Source organism: Varroa destructor, unplaced genomic scaffold (genome assembly GCF_002443255.2).
Source record: "Varroa destructor unplaced genomic scaffold, Vdes_3.0 BEIS01000004.1, whole genome shotgun sequence".
In the NCBI taxonomy this organism is placed as follows: Eukaryota; Metazoa; Arthropoda; class Arachnida; order Mesostigmata; family Varroidae; genus Varroa; species Varroa destructor.
The window spans coordinates 46915184-46936811 of NW_019211457.1; the positions used below are offsets into that span (position 1 = coordinate 46915184).

General features: G+C 38.8%; 1 protein-coding gene across 3 annotated transcripts; it reads right to left on the reverse strand.

The window, feature by feature from the left end:
• Positions 1 to 3043: 3043 nt before the first annotated feature.
• Positions 3044 to 21623, reverse strand: LOC111248876 (metal cation symporter ZIP8-like). Of its 3 annotated transcripts, none has more exons than XM_022801928.2 (8): positions 19555 to 21623; positions 13492 to 13697; positions 11841 to 12204; positions 8371 to 8540; positions 6671 to 6902; positions 6266 to 6424; positions 5823 to 6010; positions 3044 to 5492 (listed from the first exon to the last, which is right to left on the reverse strand). In XM_022801928.2, exons 1-8 carry the CDS (start codon positions 19628 to 19630, stop codon positions 5253 to 5255), a joined length of 1635 nt encoding a protein of 544 aa, XP_022657663.1. In that variant the 5' UTR covers positions 19631 to 21623; the 3' UTR covers positions 3044 to 5252. The 3 variants fall into 3 exon arrangements, with proteins under 3 accessions (XP_022657663.1, XP_086843944.1, XP_086843945.1); XM_086987818.1 differs by having other exon boundaries at positions 5305 to 5492; positions 5855 to 6010; XM_086987819.1 differs by lacking the exon at positions 5823 to 6010 and having other exon boundaries at positions 5305 to 5492.
• Positions 21624 to 21628: the final 5 nt, after the last annotated feature.

Consider the following 21628-nt stretch of genomic DNA (forward strand, 5'->3'; position numbering starts at 1 on the left):
ACAGCTGAAATTTGTTGCAGCACTTTTCTAGACCTGTTGGCGTTTAGTAGGGTTTTAGGTCTAGCCTCATGCAGGTACCCGTAGGTCTCTTGCTACAAGAAGAAGTTTGTGAATCATTTCAGTTCAAAGCTGAAAAATAAAGCGTGGAAAATTGTGAATTTCGACTATCTCTACTTGCTATTACAAATTATGTTAATTAACTGACTAAAGCAGCAATTAAAAGAACAGCAGGTTTTCCTAGACACGGACAACTCACACTTATGTTGTCACTCACTCAATCGAGACCTATTTCTTAGACAACTAAGTATTTTCCATATAATATCTGTTGAGTTACTTCTTCCACAAATTTAAACTTTAGCAGAAAAGTGAATAGAGTTAAAGCCTCGGCGTAGTTTTAACTTTTGTTCGGAAGGGTTTCGTATGTGCAACTTAAGCTAACAAGATTTTGCTTCAGCTTCAAACCAATACAATTTGTATTCTTCAATCTCAATACATTTTCTATATGTGCACATTTACTTATAAAAACCGAATAGTTAGAAGGCTAAATGCCTGACTACAAACTAAGCCTTATGACCAAGGTTTGATAGTGTAAGGTCCACCAAAATTCAGGACACTGATAACATGGGACGAACAGTCTAAACTAAGCTAACCATCTATTTTATGTCTTTATAACGTAGATCATACACATGTGATCATTTAATTATTTTCTATAATAGAACATAAGGCCGACAAACAAACGCATAATCATGCACGTATAATCAAATATAGTTGAATAACTGTGCATCTACTGAGTAGGCCCATATTTATGGGTCAAGTTATGAACACACAGGCTTCTCAAACATGTCCTGAAAATAATTATCTGTTTAAACTTAACATAATGACATATAAAAATCGATTTCATATCTAAAATTAATTCTGATACTTTGCGAGAGAGAAGTTCAGTGCTGCTTTCCTAGACAGGCGTTTATAATATGACAATATGCCGCATGTAATTCATTCGTTAAAGAGAAATCCCATAGATGAGAGACCATGGCCTTCAAGAATGTATACCTTTATATTTGTAGATTTATTTGCTTTTTTTCATGGTCGTTTCTAGTCAACTAAATATTTTACAGTTTAGTTTAGTATAAACTTAGTTATTAAATTCAATGGAGACGCAAATGTCTGATTTTGAATGTTTTGTTTCCTTTTATTGATTCGAAAGCGTCTCTGGTTTATTCTTGCTACAGATACCAGTCAGCTGCTTCTAAAAGTGGCCATTTGGATGCGCCTACGGAGGATACGTGCGCCACTGGCATGATTCGACCAGTTCTGTACCGTAACCAGTGCGAGATGTTCGGCTCGAACAGTTGTCTCAGATCAAAGCTTCTGATTAAATAGACGTAATTAGTAGAACAGAAGCGAAATCGAGCGACGATCTGGTTTGCTCAGCTGCCAGTGCAATAGGCATTAGAAAATGTTCCCGTATGTACTCACGTATGATAAATAGTCTCGTTTTAAATCGCGTGAAGAGACGGTAATTCGAAATAGCATACATCTTCATAAAAAAGACTTTAGCCTACACTTTAGATTATATACACATTTTCATTATTGGCATCTGCAATTACCTTTTCTGAATCGCTTGCAACTAGCTACTATCTACACGCTCTGAAAGAAGTAGCTGCGGAAAAAGCCGAAAGATATTTGTAAAATTAGCACTACCTCAATAATCTTGTATTTCGGAGGCAAGTAGGTCTGGTTTATGTTTGCAATAGCTTTGCATGAGACCCCAATATGTCATTTCCAAACAAGGGGTTCCTCTGTAGACTCACACTTTTTTTCGAGCTCCAAAAACCTTAGCTCCAAAAATTAACGTAAATCTAAAATGGATTTACGTTGACACAAATCTACATAAGATACTAAACTCAGCTACAAACGATGCTAACTTGTTTGTGGCAGGAGTAGCTAAAATAGATTCAGTTTCAAATTGTCAACTAAGTAAAAGTCATCGTACTGGAAGCCTAGTCTCTATTTTCGATTAAATTAAACAGGGTAGGCAAATCCCGAGCAGCGTAGGCGGCCCCACGAAGTACTTATCGCCTCAAAAATCAGTTCTAGAACTAGAAAGCTAATGAAAATGAGATGTCTTTTTGAATATTTACTTATTTTATTGATGATCATCGTAACGCACAATACACTTCAAACAAGAATGTGGTTGGGCAGTTTTGCTTAACGAGCATAAAAAAGTACCTATATACACCTTTAAATTAAGGACAAATTTATTTCAAAATGTTGGGTTCTTAATCTCGATGTTTTATTTAGCGACACATCTAGTACATCTCCTGCGGTCGGATCTGTTAATATTTTTTTGGCTTGCTTTGGTTTGTGTCCTAATATTTTAACTATTAATCGATGGTTTGTAAAGAAAACGTTTCTTCTCGGCAATAAAATAACAGTAATACTGTTATTAAATATTTTCAGAAAAGCGCCTATAGAAATCTGCTCGTTTCTTCAACACAGGTAACTGGATTATTACATCATGAATTCAGAAAGTAATAGCTGTTTTCTTTATTACTTCGCTTTTCTATTTTTTTCCGCGTGAACGAGTCCTAGAAATCGATTTCCATGTATCGATCAAGAATCTAATTTTTCTTGTCGGTGGGGAAATTTTGCGTAAGCTCTTATCTCACCCATTATCCGAATTTCATAGATCACAAAAAGATATATTAGGTTGCAAAAAGCACTATTTTCGACCTTAATAAGTACCGAAGACCTTATTTTTAGTTCAAGCTGGCGAAACAATTATAAATATATGTGGCTACTACGATAAGGAGTCTATATGGTGTAAGCGTACTACTTAAAAATCACCTCAAATTCAATCTAAAATTTTGTGTCCCAGGCAAAGCTATGATTACCCTGTGCACCCTGTATAGTCTTCTTAACACTTGAGCATTTCTAAATAAATTACTAGCAGCAAGAAACAAAAACGGCCATCGTTTTCTTAACAACCCGATAATTATTCGGAATAGCACCAACGCATGCAGTTATAATGAAAACACATGTACACACATATGAGATGTATTGAAATTTAAAAATATTTTGCTTATAACGCAAACGTACACTATGATAAACTGTTGTACTCGACCATATCTGAAATTCGCTCAGCCCAGTGGTCAAATGAAGTTCGAATCTCTCTTTATGTACATGCTGCACTTCGCCTCATTTGCATTCAAGTTTCTGCGTACTGGTATCAAAAATCAAACTCTGTCCTACTTACGTGCGGCTATTTTCGCTAGCGCTTTCGTGGTCTTCTCCATTGTAACGGTGTATATACAACGTGTGGAGCATTCTATATATTCTTTGTACATACTTTGAACGATTAGTTAACAATGTGTTCTTGAGCTTGTGCTAATTTCGGTCGTTTTCTAAAGGGAAGAAATTTCGGCAGCGAATCGTATTGTGCGACGTCCAGTTGATCAAATATTAGACAGATAGTGTACAGTATTAGTTTTACAATGTCATTATTTAAAAGTGACATTTATATATATATATATATGACGGCTGTGCACTGAACACATTGTGACATATATATATCAAATTGTGTATACTCAATTTATAAGACTAACGAGCATATATGTTAAGCTTATAAATTGGGTGAAAATAATTGCAACCCATAGGATAATGTGATGGCACAGGGGGATTATTGATAAAATGGCTATAATAATTTCACATACGTAAAATGGATTTGACGTTCCGTAATATACAGTAATTTGAACTGTATTATAGTGCACAGATTTTAGCATATTGCTCCTTTGTATGGCTTTCAATTGATTCGAACACTCTTCTCTTCATGAAAAATAGCTACGTTTTAAGCATCGCTGACAATTGTCTTTTTCATTGCAAACATTATGAAACATTTACAGTTGAACGCCCAGCTCCGGCTACCATAGCGCTTGTATTTACATGCATATGTTTATGGTTACTGTTATACCATTTGCGAGTCACATATCAGTAATCAAGATAATAACAAAAACTGCTGTAAACTTGGCGCAATTGCCTGTAAAACTGGTTTCGTCGAATTTGTTAGAGTTTATGGCATGGCATCTGAAAGGTTTTTATCTGATATGTGTGTCGTGCGTTAAATGGAAACGAATGCTAGAATGCCCCTTTTTTTGAGAGCTAAATTAGCCTTGAAATTTCTAGGTAAAAAAGGAAAATTATGACAATATATTTTCTATGCCCTCCGAAGGAACGGATACATCTCTAAAAACTACAAAGTTTTTTTTCAACTCTTTGTTGCTACGTCGAACCGCACGTATGAAGCGTGCAGTTGAGTTTAGCATCGTGTCAGACTAAACCTTCACTTTATCTAACTAGGCAATTTATAATAATAATAATAACATGTACTATACAACAAAGCAAAAACAGATGACAGATACTCTGCTTTGCCCTATCTTTTTTATCTCTTGCCGTCTTTTCTCCATTTACACACCAAGTTCATTTATTAATTAATCTATAAATATACCTAGATTGCTTTGCGCCTGGCGATAGTGCACACCACATAATCAACATCATCATCAATATAATAATAATAATAGTCATAAACTCTATGTACCTGACCGCTACGGCGCCCTTTGGACTGGCCGGCATACACCTACTGAGGTCTACATGCCAAGTCAAGGGCTGGCGTCTTCCTATTTTCCTGTCGTTATGTTTGAGCAGCTTTCATATACCCAAACCCCAAAGATTCTCTGTCTGATACTCGTCGTCAAGCATATGTGTGGCAATTCCCAGATGGAAATAATATTCGCAACGTACTATAGGTAAAAACAACTATGCGGGTTATGTGAGCAAGTACGCATATGGGATCGGGTCCCGTCGGTACGGGAGAATACTCCATTTTTAACTTATCGTTATCTCCCTTATAGGAATCTCCCTGATGCCATCCTTGATACTTATCATTTAGCCATAAAGAGATAAAGGAACTTGTAAATGTGTGTAGAAATTATATTGACTATACAATACTTATACTGCGTCCACGTCACCTGTTTATGAGTCTTTTTGTCAACGGCGTGGCTGTAGTAGTGAACGTTTAAGTTGTATATATGGCAATAAAATTTGCAATCATTCAATAAACATGTGAAAAGAAATTAGCCATCTACGTTGGCTATTTGGCGTTACAGAGAAACAGCGTAGTCGTAGGATCTACAACATCGCTGACAATTGAAAAACATGTGCTTCGTCTACTGTTAGCAGCATTCGTGATTAACAGATTAAAATCCTGTCGCAAGCATTCCCTTAACGTTGCGATTGATATGAGCTAGCGTGTCTGACAGGACAGCTTCATCGTCTTCCGTTAACGAAAAAGCTTCAAAGTCTATTACTTCGGCATATTTTGCCATGACAAACATGGTCGCTACACCAACCACAATCCCGATGTTCTGAAGTAGCAGCGCCCGCAATTGCCCTCTAAAGCCCTGAATGCGCTCGACAACGTCGTTGATCTCGCCCATCTGCCACATAAATACATAAAAACGAAAGAAACAACCAATATCGAATCGATTAAATCTCCGCCAGTATTAGGGCTTCGCAACTAATCTGGTTGGACCTTAGACTCCTCCTTACGCCGGCCACATAGGTCGTTTTCGTACTCAGTTGCTAGCCGTGACTCCTATCCACTAGAAGCGATGGCGATGACGACTCAAAGCTAATAACAAAACAATAAAAGAACAAGGCGAGTCGTTTGTTCATCGTAAGGCCCCAAAAACCCTTAAACACAACCCTCGGAAATACTCGTTGAAATCTGGTCGAAAACAACTGTACATCTTCGAAAGTCGTCTCACCATTCCAACAAGTGATATATAAAGGAACATGCCTCCCGCAAAGGCGAAGATGGCCGGTGTTCCCTCTGCTAAATCTCCCACGAGAATTCCAACCGCTAATCCAAGAAAACAGGTCAGGGCGGACAGAAAATTGTATAGTACCGCCTGTCGAGCAGACATGCCTGCACCTAAAAGTACAGCAAAGTCACCTGCGACCGACATGAACAACATCAATGTTATAAAATTACTAATGAAGTTGGATTAACACAAGGAGCTACTATATATTGAATGCATTTTATCGACTTGTTATTCCTGCTGCTTATACCTAATAGACAAAATCAGATCCCAGAATTAATTTGGTGGCCGTTTATCTACGTGGTACACGTGACGTAATTCTACTGAAAAAGCTATGCAATACAGCAGCTGGCAACTTAGTCAGCAATATTACCGTGCTAAATACTAACCAAGTTCATGTGGGAATTCCTCGCAAATGACTGCTACCGAAATGGAAATCCCTCCAAGGATTGAGTTGTTGAAAGCCGCGCCAAGAGATAGTCCGTCAATGAAGTTGTGCATCCCATCTCCAAAGATTATCAACCATGCGACAGACGCAATTGAGCCGTCTAGGACGAATAAAAAATAAGCGAGAATACAAATTCATAAACCCAAGCTGTCAACTGCATGTGTACGTGTTAACATATTTCGATCGATATTTAACAATGACGAAATGCAATTTCAACACAATTCACTCATAAATTGAGAAAAAAATAGAGCAAACGGCATCATCTGGTCGAAATGCCGCCCTCTCCCATATATATACATATATTAGCTAGAATAGGCTAGAACTAAATCTAAACAAATTCACGTACTTTTAGGTGGGTGAGCGTGTGAATGACTATGCAGTGTATGGGCATGAGAGTCTACAAGCGTTCCAGACTCGTCGGCAACAACCGAATTTAGCTGCAATTTCGTTTTCTCTTCCTTTCGTAGACCGGCCAATAACTTCATGATTCTCTCCGATAGATAGAAAAAATAAATGCCGAAGATGACCACTAGGCTTTTCCATAAATAGCCTGCATCGTGCTCGGTTAAGGCGAACGCCTGTACCAGGAACATTTCAAAGCAGTGCAATTGATAGTATGTATGTATATCACACGAACTAATCTGCTTAGAAAAACGCGGCGTGCGTTTTTTGCACATGCACCAGCTCATCATTACACAAAGGTTATCACGGCTATTTCAAAGTTCTAACACTAACTATCGTTTTAAATTGGTTCTAGCGCTCAAAATCACTACGCTGTATTTACAAAGCACACTGTAACATTTACGACCTATAAGATGGAAGAGCAGAACAGAAGAAGAATACTCATCTTTATTGAATACAAAACAAGGAACAAGAGACAGAGCTCATTTGCGCTTATGCTGGAGTTACACTTTTTGTACATCTTTTTGATCTCAATCTCTATCAGACGAGCATGTATAGAGGTTGGAAGCCAATGTCACTCACGTCTAGCCCATACCATCAGTCAGATTCGCTGCTGATGAAACACTTAAAACGGCAAGCCATCAAGGTGGAGCTATGCATAGGATGTCATATTCATGTTCAATAGAAAATAACCTTCTTTTTGATGACACTTATCTTATATAACAGGTGCTACTGATGCTTTCAAAGGCTACGTAGGTGAAAACCAAAACCGGTTAGTTTGATCGCGTAACCATATTCTGATCCATATTATTGCGAATATACAAACATTACCGTTAGCATACAATATTACCGGCTCATTTAAAGGTCGAACATGCCGAAATTCGCTATCCGACAAATGTCGCTATAGGTTACTATGCAAACAATACGATGGCGCTCTCTCTCATCTAAAATCGGAGTTCGACGCCATGCCCTAATTGTTTTGAGTACAAACGATTCTGGTCGTCACCCAATAGATTAGATCGCTGAACGGAAAATAATTTAATCGATAAGCACCAGACAGTCTACAAAAAAAATACTCGCGCCGTATTTTTGTCTCATTCGGCTGTTAGGTTATTTTTCATTCACCAGTGGTTAAATTTGTCTTCCGTACACAACGACCACCAACAAAAAAATAAAACTGCAAATCCTGCAGATATAATAATAGAATATTGCCACAAAGATCTCACCATTTTCGAGGATCTAACGCATCTACATCTTCTTACAATAAATGTCTCAAGTTTTATATCGAAAATGCGGCCAGCCATCATTGCGGATGGATGCATCTTTCAGCACAAAACGAGTTGTGCCTGTTACTTCATATGTTTTTAAATTTGGTAGCCAAACGTTAGACCACTCTACTACCGAACATACTGGATTGCAGCTTCTCAACAAATTATAACAAGAATTAACGCGACTCTTATAGAAATATCCAAATCGAGGTTAACATCCGGGTATTTGGCATCGTCTAATAAATACAAAGTATTACAATTTTTATAAGCGCACAGGTCGCTCGCTTTGTCGACTATTTTGATGTTTTTAACTCGAGCTGTAACAAAAGAAGGGCTAAACAAGTGAAGAAGGTTCAACAGATAGTTTGAAAATTACCTGCGGTATAAGATGGAAAACGGCACTGCCACAAAGCGAACCAACAGCCAGGCCTTGAAATACGTTCATCATCGTGTCGAAAAGCTGTCGCGTCAGAAGTGGAACAACCGCTAAACCAGTTAGGGAGCAAGCCGAGATAACGCTAACCGATAGAACACCGTATAACCATACTGAAAAACATAAAATTGACATTGACTAACGGTGTATATTATCTTTCCAATGTGTGCTAACAAGACGAATACATTGGTCCATTTTGGTCAGAAGAATCCAAAGCTAAGGTATAAAAGAACTAAGAATTGATAAATGAAGTAACTGCGGTCGTCATTATATTGTATAATGATATGCTCGATCACAGTGGAGAAAGCGCATATACAGAAGTCTGTGTACCTGCAAAAACAATGACGTTACGTTACAGGGCAGCCCAGGCGCTATAGCTGATGCAGTCCAACTGCATGAAAAAGGATTCTGCTAAATGATATCCGGGTTAATGTTTTTTGTCAAAAACTGTTACATCAGAAAATAATGCACTATTAGTCACTCAGTAACTTTACAGAATTTATTGTTTCTGATTTTTTTCCTTGATGAATTGAATTGGTTTCTTTCAAGTTACATCTGGTACTACTGTTTAGTATCGCTTCAGTGGACAGGTCCCCAGCACAACAAATCATGCCCAGTTCGAAATGAGTACTGATCAGATAGTAACTCAAGACAGATGCCTTGAAGACCCGCAAAACTAAATTTATAAACAAAAAACTTATGTACATGAGGGAAGGATGATTAAGAATGATGCTTCTTGACAGAGAAACTGGCCACAGTATCCGATTTCTATTTCAAGAGTAAGATTGTTACTAAAGGGCCAGACTAGCAGAATCGGTTTGCAATCACCTGCTTCCATGCGGTCTTTTGCTCTTTTACGTACTGTGGATTAAGTGTCATCTTCAAAGTCGACTATTAGTTGCTTCGGATACACTGGATACATTTCTCATTTCCTTTTATAAGCATCTGGCGGACCCGTCTAAATGGTTCAGATTTTACGTCTAGTACTTAAGCATTGTACTAGATGACTGGCCACCACACAAAACGTAGTGTATCTATGCCCGGATTTGAATCCAGATTGCCACGTGTCTTTCAAGCTTAGCAAGCAAACACGTTACTCATTACGCTATCACGGGGACTAGGGCGACCCTCCAGTATAAACATTTTTAGGTATTGAATATTCGTCCAAAATTGTATCGATGTTCTCAAGGATAACACGCAAAACACCTCTATCTCATGACAAGTAATTTTTGTACCCACGATATCTAAACCACAAACAAGTTCTACAGTAATAATATATGATCTCCATTATCATATATGATCTCCATTAATCGCCATGCCTATCTTCTGGTTCATGAGTTTAACAGTTCTTAAGGACAATTAATGCATGGCAGGTATTTCACTAAAGGTTTAAAATCCCAAATATTATTAAAAAATTTAGTAGATGGCCTTAAAATGTATGTATTAACAATATAAAATCGAGGCGCCCTGTTACTGTAAGGAGCCACTGGAAGCATTTGAATTGATGCAGTGCGGACGATATGCTTACCGCCATTCACAAGCGTCCCTCTAAGTATCCGATGGTCGATGCCTTTCATACCCCTTCTCACGAGGACCCCATCATTTCAACAATGAACTTTCTTTAGCGATCTTGATGGACCACTTGAACGTAAACTTGACCTTTATGAATGTATAATTCACTCAACAACATCTATTATACGACACAATCCATGACTGTTTTATAACCAAAAGGCCCGAATTCCATCATCCAAACAGTATCTTCTCAAGTAGTACTGAAGCTGTCCTATTGTTCTTTAGTAGTGTTTTGGCATTTCAGAATAGGCGTTCAGACGACTGAAAACTACAGAACAGGCTCATATGCAGAATACCTGGCAGCTAGCTACATTATATTGAGAAAGATCGTCGTCAAGCCCTTAATTTTTAATTCGCGCAAAATGGAAAACGTCAAAGTTCGAAACTGCCGAACGAGTTCTACACACCGTCAGGCAATAATCACAGAATCAGGTAATAATAAATCAAAATTTTCAGATGATCACCTCGCGAGGCGGTCCTACAGTAGGGTTACCGACAATAGCTAAAGTTAACAGACGTGAATTTTACATTTTACATCCATGACTACTTAACTCCCGTCAATTAAAAGCACAGTGAAAGGTTGAAACAGCATTACATCATCAGATAGATAATGCCACAATAGGGTGTGCCCCTTATGTGTGTCCAGTAATTTAAGTAATAGCCTGATTCAAACTAGCTAGTCGGCTTCACACGTATTCAACGACTGTTCACATTTAAATATCACATTTAATGAATTTCAATGTCACACCACATGCAATCGATAACTGTAGTAGTCATTGGCCTTTTAAAATTAGAACTACCATGGTCGTTGGCCTCTTTAACTCTAATAAAAAACTTCCATCCCGTAAAGCATGTTTTGTAAAATAAGTGCGTTTTTAGTAAATACATAAACAATTTTTGGTTAAAGTAAATATGCAAGTATATAGCACGTCCGTGCATTCTATGTACACTGAAAAATAGGTGCGCCTGTAAAAGTTGCTCTCGTTTTAAAGAACAGAACCTTGTCATCTGCAATGAGAAGCTTCAAATAGATACTGTTGAGTGTTTTCTTTGCCAGGTTATTCATTTTATGTCTTATGATCGAAGGTCGCCTGCCTCTGCACTATATTGATACTAATCCGCATTTGAGCCTAAACTAGAAACCTTTCAATCGATTCAACGTAAACACTGTAGTCTAAACTCCATTCGGCGTGTTAGACGACGACTTAATTTGTTAGCTTTTTTGTAAATGTTTCACATTGTCATTGTTTCGGCATGACATTGACGAGGATTTTTTTGCCGTGGTTTGGTTTGGATCAATCTACTCTTAAATTCGTAAATTGTACCATATCGAGAACGAGAAAAAAGATCATAAATGTATAACGTATGACATACATTATACATTTATGATTTTTTTTTAAAACAAAATAGTGTATTACTCCAGATTTACTCCTCATATAATTGGTAACTTGAACTATACTTGGTATTGCAGAACGAGCTGCCCTTACAACTTAGGCAGTAGCGCATATAAAGAAAGAATGCATCTTCCTTTAGAATACACCCGCATCTCTAAGTAGCAATAGTAATTTCTGTATGATATACGGCATATATGTAATTGATATACGGGTACGATAGTAGAAACAACAATAAACTGGCTGTAATTTTTAGATCGAGGTGCATATGATTAATGACAACCTAGCACGAATTGACTTTGATGGCGATAAATATTATTGTTCTTATTCGATTTAGCATACTACCACTGACAGTTAGCAGTATTATCTCAAAAGCTTTTACTCCCACAGATCTCATGATGGCCCCCTCAACCTTCAGTGCTTACGGCTCATCTAGCATGCGTTACTTACCCTGAAAAGGTTCCGGCTTGGTCGTGTGCAATAGTATCTTATCTTCGCCGCTTCTCTGCACTGCTTTAGGCTTCATCTCAGCCACATCACTAGAGCGACCCTCCACAAGTCGAGGGCTTTCGACAACCTCCAAGGCCACCGCTGGCTTTTCATTTGTCGCATTCGAATCACTGTATAGATTGCTTGTGGCATGTTTATTTCGGGACAGTGGTGTTGTTTCTGAGCGATTGACGAACGAGCAGAAATGCGATTGAAATAAAAGAACTGGACAGAGGCTGGTCAGCGCAGACTCGAAACTGTAGGCCTTCTTATTCTTGTCAAGGTCAGGATCAAATGAATTCATCAAAAACGATACTGGTAAACACTGCAAGGACAAACCGAATTGGAAATGAGGTATTCCATCACCATCCCATACGATATTTATTTAAACTCGGCTTTACACATGCAAGATCGTCTATGCTTAAATACGCCTAAGAAATTACTTAACGGCAAGTTCACATAGCACTAGAACGATGGTTATTTATCCCCTAATGCATTCATCGGTACGAGGTCGAGTCACGGCGACGCTGTTTAGGCGCTGGCAAATAGCAATAAACAACATCTGATTCTAAAATAATGATACAAATAATGAAGGCATGTAAGTCATAGTATACTCAAAAGGAAATGTTTTTATTAGTTTAATATTAACGGTTGCATATGAGGCTGCGTCCTCGTGGTTGATACATGCTAGGATTCTAACCTAGACCATTTCACGTGTCCCTGAGCTTAGTAGGCGAATGCGTTACCTCCGGTCTGTTATAATGACCCTTTGGTTGTTGTACATGAAAAACTTTGAGCCCTAAATGAATATTTATCAGTTCGCGGGTTGGAGTGGTTTGCACAAGGAAGATACTTCTGAAACGATTTGATGTAGGCTGGCATTAATTGCATTTATGTATCTATCAGTGGAAGATACTACTTTGGGCTGAGCCTTTGAATGCGGATAAAAAAAGAGGAAGTCTAAAATTGTACCGATGATTTTTGCTGCTGCGACTTATCATTAAAAGAAGGAATAAACTGGAAAAATAGCCTAATATACGTTGGCGCAAATTTACGGTAAACATAATACTGTAAACATGTGTTAATCTAACCTAAGTGATATGCAATTTACTATGATTTAAAAACGATATCAAGAATAAAAAATGTCTGGTCATCCGTACCTATCTATGGCAACGGAATAAGCGAACATAACAGAGACGGCTCATCGCTAAGCCGTAGGGCTATAGTACAGGTGAAATAGTCATTTTCCTGCAAGCTGCATAATCCTATGATGGATGTGGTTCAGAAAGCAGAAGATAGCGCATACGGCAAGCCAAAACTACCGCCAGTTTTTCCTGTTCTAGTCTATGCGCCATCGGCATTACACGTGAAAGAAAGCTAATTCAAAAGCATTATGTTTATTCGAACTAAATACCAAACTAAACAAAACCATGTCCAGCAAAAGTCACTTTGCCGATGTTTAGTGAATGCTCTGTTTTCACTCCGCTTCAGGACGCGATCCGTACAAATTTCTATTATACTGCAAGTCTCAATGGACATAACGAAGTTCACACGAGATGGCCACGAATAAGATCAGCGATATAGAATATTCCAACCGTTGATTTTCACTTACCTGACCATTTCTGCCGCATAGGCCCTGTAGTCTTTGGTCACTTATACACTTGTCGTTTTCGGTGCTCGCAACACTGCGGGTTTTTTCTCTTCTGATTTGCGCCAAATGCCATAGAAGTGTTTCCAGGTCCTTGACAGGTTTTTCTGTCGTCTTAAATGTAGGTAGGTATAGCCGAGTCACATCTCGTACGGTCTGTAGCCAGAGATCTGTAACGTTATACGAGATAAAGAATATTTGTATTACGCTTTATGTACACGTAGGTACGCATGCGTATATGCGCATAGAATTTCCATGCTGTCCTTGCAACTCAACAGCATTGGGTGAAATTATATGACGGCTTTCATTGTTATAATTTTTAAGAACTAATTAACGTTCACTCCTAACTGCTACATTTACTATTATACGATTAGGCGATACGCAAATGTAGTTGAAGGTATCATAGTTCGATTTTAAGGTGTTCAAAATTCCTAAATAATGTAGTACCTACATAATGGGCCGTCATACTTATTATTATGCACCACTACGACGATAAACAACAATCCAAAATAGAAATATGGGCGCCAATTCAATATGCAGTCTTCCACACATGTTGCACTCCTGTTTAAATACCTTTTAACATCCTGACCGCTTTGTTCAGATCGTTTAGCGTATTGTTACCGTCTGCGTTCATCGGAATAAATATTACGTTAAAACAGACGTCTAATTACGCTTAAAAGTAAACGATTTATGCAATAAATATTTATTTCGTGTTCCGCCCTATAGCTGATGTTGGGGCACAGCATGGTTATCACTTGACTTGGACCACTTGGCCTACTAAGACCTACCGCGCTTATCACCGTTGCTTGCGGTGGATGACATTTTTCGAGAATAAATAGACGAACCTAGCAGAAAGACGAGTGGCGTTGTCCAAACACTATCCGATTATGATATCAGTAAGGCAGCTTCCGACTGCTGGCATTTATTGGCGCAGTTTTAATTTTAATTATTGCGTATCTGCTTATTATTAATTATTAATTAATTATAGCAGTAGCCAAGAAAGGGGTATTTAGAAAATTACTCGAATCAGCTTTATGTTACTGCGATTCTATCAACAATAGTAATGGCGCCACTTTAACTATTCTTCATATATACTTCTACTACCCAAAAATATGGCATATATCTAAGTATTATAGAGTATAGATGTAGAATTGCTACTTTGTTGTTTCTGTGGTAGCGAAAGTGAGGCATATTCTTTATGCACGACAAATGAGAGATTTACTGCAGCCTCTACACGTTCTATATTAATATCGCGCAAACGATATCCGGTCTGATTGCGATTATCATATCTAAACGACAATTGCCACCAGAGACCACACATAATATTTAGTCACTTTACTGTATTTGAGCACTAATTACCGGATAAATTAGAAACGTGACCGTCGCAGTTGCTAAACTATCTATCGATTGCGAATGAGATTAGGCCTTTGCATTAATCCTTAGTGCTGTTTAAAAAAAAAGTAACTTTTTCTCACACTATCCTCCCATAATTACTCCCGCTAAGGAAAGTGTTGAGCTAACAGCTTTCGTGAGGGCAAACATACCCATTGAGTATAAGTGTGTCGATATGTGTTTCAAGTGGCCTTTCCAACCTTTCGATTTGTTTCCCTCCAAGCTGGCCCCATAATCGTCCATAGCCAGTACTGTCAAATGTTGGGCTAACGTGTCGTCGAACGATTTAGACGCGTAGCTTAAAAGAAATCTGCTGGTCGCAAGGAAAATTTCCACCTTTTTAGCCTTGCTTGTACTACCACCAGTTATGTAAAAGAGTGTTTAAAATAATTTGAAGCCACCCCCGCTTTGTAATATTTAATGGTCAAATTATTAGAAACACTTACAGCAACGTTACACTGTCCAATGGTGAAAATTAATAAATATAGCTATCTAACTAAAGTTGTTTTTCAGTGCCTTAGTTGTTCCTTTGATAGGGAAAATGTGTTGAGAGACCCGCATTGTATTTATAAATCCCGACGAAATCGCCGTTCCTACAGTTCTCGATAGCAGCTTTCGTATGCCCTTTAAAGGAACTTAAAGTAATAGACCGCAGGTATGAGTCGCTCCGGAAAGCTCTCAGATAATTAAAAAAAAAAAGCATTATGAGCACAATATCCCAAAAAATTTCATGTGGAGACTACAGTGGTTAATTTCATAATTTAACTTATTGTATGTTCCATGGTAACGTCCGTACACTACAACAACTCCACAAGAACGTTTTCGTTGAGCCAATTCGATCTTTTTTTTTTATGAAAATTGCGTTTCCTTATTGAATTTGTAACAAAAATAAAAAATAATTGTTTAAAAACTTGGTTAATTCTCTCTGATTATTAATTATTCACTTTAAAAAACCTTGTAAGTACGCGACTGAAATACATCTTTACATATCAGGAAAAGGCGTTTAAGTTGAATGCGCTACTAAGAACTGTTTGGTCCACATAGTTTAATGGTTGATATCAAAATTTGACTTTCCCTGGTTTTATTTCCCTTTATGTCCACTTAGCAGCCACTCAGGTTTTTTGTCCTATAGAACTTTCACTTGCTTGTGGGTGCAAATCGAGATAAAAAAACTTTACTTTTCAGTGCAACATGGGTTTTAAAACTGTTTCGGAATGGCCTGGTTTGATGTCCTTTGGTCAATGTACTTATACGAGTCGCCTTCTTCCATTAGGGGAACGTTGGGGGCGCTTTGCGAATCTACTCGGAATACAGAATAGTACGAAATCTTTATTAACCAGTTTTTTTCCACTGGATTTACTACACAGGAATTTATCACTTACCTGAAGAATTTCGGGTTCTACAACGGAAAATTCTGCCTATTTCTAGCACTAATGATAGAGGTACTTGAATGGTCCCCAACTCTTTTTTTATACAAACTGTTGCTTTTCCACCTTGCAAAGATAACTATCAGCCTGCGGAGCACATGCCTTAGGCACAGAGTGCAGAGCGCTCCATAAAAAATATGCGAAAGCATTTGTTCTCGAAAAGTTCGAGAAGTACTTAGGTTGTAGTTTTAAAACGCTTCACCAGCGGATTATGATCGGAATACGTTAATAAAATTGTAAAAACTGCGATTGTAATTAGATGATTCTCTATATAAAATGCCCTGATACTCTAGGTGTTTAAGCTAAGAACAACCGAAAATTAAGCGATCCTTAATTCAGCTTGTGCACTGACTCGACCTCAAGCATATCCGTAAATATCAAGAGCGTAAGCAGATCTATTTGGAATTGTGCCAGAAACTGTATCTGTAATTGACGAGAGTGAAATTCGCGGAGTTTCTAGGCTAAGTTTGGCTAGAACATTTTCTGAAGTGTTTTCCATTCTGCCTTTCGGCTAACTTTGCACAGAAAAGTTAGCCAAAAGCCAGTGCAGAGAAAAGAACCCATGTTTGTTGACTAAACTGAGGATTGGCTTCTATTGTTGACTGCATTGATATTGTTGAGAAATCACTATTATGTCTACGTACAAAAGACCGATCAAATAAATATAGGAACCTTTTTTGCCTGTTGTTAGGCAGTTTATTTAACCACTGTGTAGGTCTTGGTAATGAATAAAAAAAAAACGTTGACGTCAAAATACGGCTTCGCTAGAGTTTCTCATTGTCAAATCTATTTCGAGTTTTCCAATATTGTTATCAAGAAAATTTGCTTCTGTGCAGCTTCTGCGCTCCTGTCCTGTACGACCGTAGTTTCGCTAAGCGTTAGGTAAATTGTGTATTTAAAAGCCACCAGAGGCTTAGTCAGATTATAAATAAATTTCTGCATAATCATCTTGGAATAGGCCGCCTATGTCTGCATAACCATATTGGGACAGGCCGCCTTTGAGATTTTTGGTCTTCGTACTTGTCTATTTTTTAAAGGCCGTCATTTCTATGAATAATGTGGCCCGTCCGTTGTTTTCTTTTTTCAATGATCTGTCTATTTCTGATAACGAGTTCACTACCTCAGGTACCTTGTACTTGAAGAAAAAAACCGTGTAGGCTTCTTCGACGATTTAAATTATGAAATGCATGCAGCAATATACCCTCAGTTGACATCTGTGTGCGACAATGCGTTGCCAGTAGGGCCTAACAGAACCAGATGGTAATAGCTTTTCTAAATGTAGGCATCGACCGTTCGCGAAACCGACAGATGTCTCTTCTTTCGGCCATCACTGGTAAAAGGAAACGCAAGAATTTTTAATGCCTTAAAGGTTGCAGCAGACACACGGAGCATAGTGCTGGACAGTGTGTTCCAGTGCGATTATTTTTTTATCTTTTTTTTAAAATTATTTTTATTTTATTTTTTTTTTTAACTTAAATGTATTTGTTGGTGTTAAGCGTAGCTATCTTACAGTTCGACGATTCGATAGCATCAAGACAGATTCGCCTGCACCGCATAAGAATTGCAATCCCATTCAAATCACAATACGGTGTTTCATATAACATGGTATAATTCATAGCAGTAAATTGATTTCTGCTTGAAAGCCGATTCTTCGTAAGTTCAACGAGATTATTGTTAACAAAAGCGGGGATGCTTCATGGAAAACATGAACCATATGAACATATCCAAGTAAAAAGGGGTCTCCAATAACATGTCGTGAGAGAAGCACAAAACAAGGAGCGTGTCTGCTGCATTTGTGACGCAAATAACAAGCGAAAAGGAACAAAAATCGGTGACTATCTCGTGTAATACTTCTATTCATCATGTGTTTAGATTTCTCTAATTGCTCACAACACGAATGTCATCAATGTGGCAACTGTATCGACTAGCAAATGAAGCCGATGGTAAATGGCCAGCTCAATACCTTGCACATATTTGGAATCCACATGACAGACCAGTGAAATATGGGTGTCATTGAGTAACGCCGTGGAGTTTAAGAGTCAGTACGCACATTCTAAATTACGATCTAACACGCTCAAAGCAGCTGATATGAATTACGGCATTAACGCAATAATTTTAATTAAGAAACACAAACGCACCTCACTACCGACTCTTGTCCTTGGAGCTATTATGTCTTCACTGCAAGCTTGAGCCTCGTGGTACGTCGTTCCCAAATATGACGAAACGACACATTACCCGATCTGCCTAGCATTATTATTATTATTATTATTAAAACAGAGGGATAAACGCAACTATGTGCGTTAACAATGATAACTGATGGTCTCTTTCGTGGTGGTGTTAGTATTATTTCTTAAATGAGAATGACTTAAATACAAAATGCAGGCAAGTATGTACATACAGGTGTTGGTACATAAACCTCTTGTGTAATATGAAACATGTAAAATAGCGAAATACACAAAAATCAGCTTCATCTACGTTTACAGATTGAATTTCAAACTTGAAGAGGAGGACGCTAAAAATGTTAATTTTTTTATTTGTAATACTTAGTGACACGTTTATTAATGAACTCACAGAATCAGTCGCATATAGGCTGCTTTGTTCATAAGTTACTCCGGACTGCTGTACGAGCGAGAGTTCAGAAAAACATAATAAAACTTCCCATTTGAAACAAAATGTTTGATCAACATTTTTTTTTTAACTGTGCATTGAACAATTAACTATATGCATAAATGCTTACAAAATTCGGATTAACAGAAAAACAGTTGCTAACGAGATTGACAGTCCACTAGAAAAAGAATACTTTCAGCGACGGCTTTCGTGTAAAGCGGGAAAATTAAGTTGATTTGGTAACCTAGTAGCCAATAAATCACGTTTGACTAAGGCGTAAGTAAAAAGTAACTGTAATAATAAACAAATTTAAATATCACTTAATCATGATGGAATGTATCTTGCAGGGAAGATTTGCAAAGTGGACACTCCTTTGAAAAGGTAATTTTCACAGGGCGTTGCAGTCGACAAAAGTAGTAAAAACAGATTAAAGTAAAAAACCGATATGTATACATATACATACCTTAAATCTACAATTATATTAGAGAACCTATATATATATATATATATTATAAGGCAGGCTAAAACGCCGAGCTGCCCAGGTACCTCTGCTCTATTTCTTATTATATATATAATTCAATAAGCAGCAATAGACACTCACCCTCGGAAACAGCGAGCGAGGCAAGACCGCCGAGTATCACAAGTGGGGGCCACTTCATAATATGATCTTTGTGCATCCGCGTTGATATATTGGCCAGCACATACGGTGCAGTAACTGAGTGAAAGATTGGGCGAGCAATCAGCTACGCGATCGTCGCGGCTGACCTATAGAGAGGGATCCGGCCGTAGGTGCAGAAACGGTAACTGCAGGCAGCGACGATGTCGCTCCAATAGATTATGATTACAGAGATCTCATGCTACAATTGCCGCGATCAATTGAAAGAACAGCCGGCACAGCAATAAGAGGGGGGGGGGGTACGCGTTTTTCCCAACGACGAAATCACACACAACCTCAGCAGTTTCAGGTTCGGTGTCCCGATTATGGATTGTCTCGTCCGTCTTGTCCTAATCACGGTTCGTCCTGGTGGTTCTTTTTCCGATTTCGACAGGAACTACTGGCTTAGGCAATACTATGACATTAACATTCATGTTAGTAGTAGCAAAACAGCAAGTTGCCTGACCATGTGTACTCAGCAGTTATGCACCAGTTCCGTTACGTTCGGAGCGCTGACTCGTTAGAATTTAAGTGCTCGACCGTGAAATGGCTGTCTAGCTTACTGCGCGTTATTAAATGATATTAATTTTTCACTTTACTCGTAGTTAATACAAACTATTTGATTAGCTTCGACGACAAAACCTGAACTTTGAACATAACAGCAATCATTAATACCGAGCACGCTTCGATTGAACATAACCGTTACAGAATAAGAGCGCTAGTTATTAACGAGTGATCTCTCATTTTTCTCAGTTGAGCTTCGCTGATCGTCTTAATTGCACGAAAGACACGGAGAAGACGCTTATGACAGCTTCAATGAGTAAAGCGTGCTTCGCTCGTTGTAGCAACGTGTGCAATGCAACACTGTCATCCGGCCACCGGCTTCACTACCTCCGCGACAATGGCGTGATCCATTTTTCTCTTGTTCGTCAGAGGTTACGTATATCACGTTCGGTGCCGATCGAAAATCATTCTACGCGTTGGATTCGCTGGTCCGTCGCTAATAGTTGAGCTAAATGTTGCAATCGACAGGGATCTATTCCTTTAATCAAGGTCCTCAGGCTGGCGAATATTCATTATACGTCACGAATTTAACTGCAAGATATTCAAACTGCGCTAACAATCTTGGTATCGTAACTGAACAGCTTTGTGATGCAGATAGAATTAAATAGAGTCAATTTTATCTGTTGCTGCTGTGCGCGCTTCAAGTTTGCACGCTTCAAGTACTGCCGACTGGGGCAGATGCTGATGACTGCATTGGCCGGGCTGTTGTCAACAGCTTGGTTACTCTGTTCGCGCCACCACAGCAGTCAACGTCGGCGGTTACTGATGACGTTGAATCCAACCGACCGCGTCTCAGTGCCGTACGCCGCGATATGCTTCTCTCGTTGCTGTTCCCACTGTTGAAAAAATAACTACTACGTTCATTCGGTCGCCAGAGAAAACATGTCGCTACCTGTTGTCAAGGGTTAAATAGCGGAATCTCTGTTTGTTTTGGATCGGTGATTCCTTTTCAACGCGCAAAGCACGAGGCAGCCAGCGCGCTCCCGTCCAGATTCGAAGACGACCATCAAAAAATCAATAATGCGAGGCGAACCGGGGCGGAGGGAAGACGTTACTAACTCTGGATGCAATGGCTGATGCAGGAAATTTGTAATAGATATAATAGATGCATACGTATATGATGGGCGCCTTATTCCGTGGAGCAGACTGGCCGTCTTGAAGTGTTCTTGATTATTGCTTGGAACCAATACATTGGCGCGGGGTTACCGGAAAGAGTCCCGTTCGGAGCCGGCACGGAGCACTGCACTTTCGCCACTGTTGATTGCCGAGGAGCACTTAATTTCCTCTTCGTTACAAATTGTTTTGCTAGCGGCTCTCCGTAATCGTTCCGTGGCTCACTCACGGCGCACCACTGCCGCTGCGCCTGGTTGCCTGCCGTCATAAGTAGAGAGCCTGTCTCCTTATTTCGATAACCAAGCGCACCCAGCAATCGTTAGGAGAGGATGGTGAGAGAAGG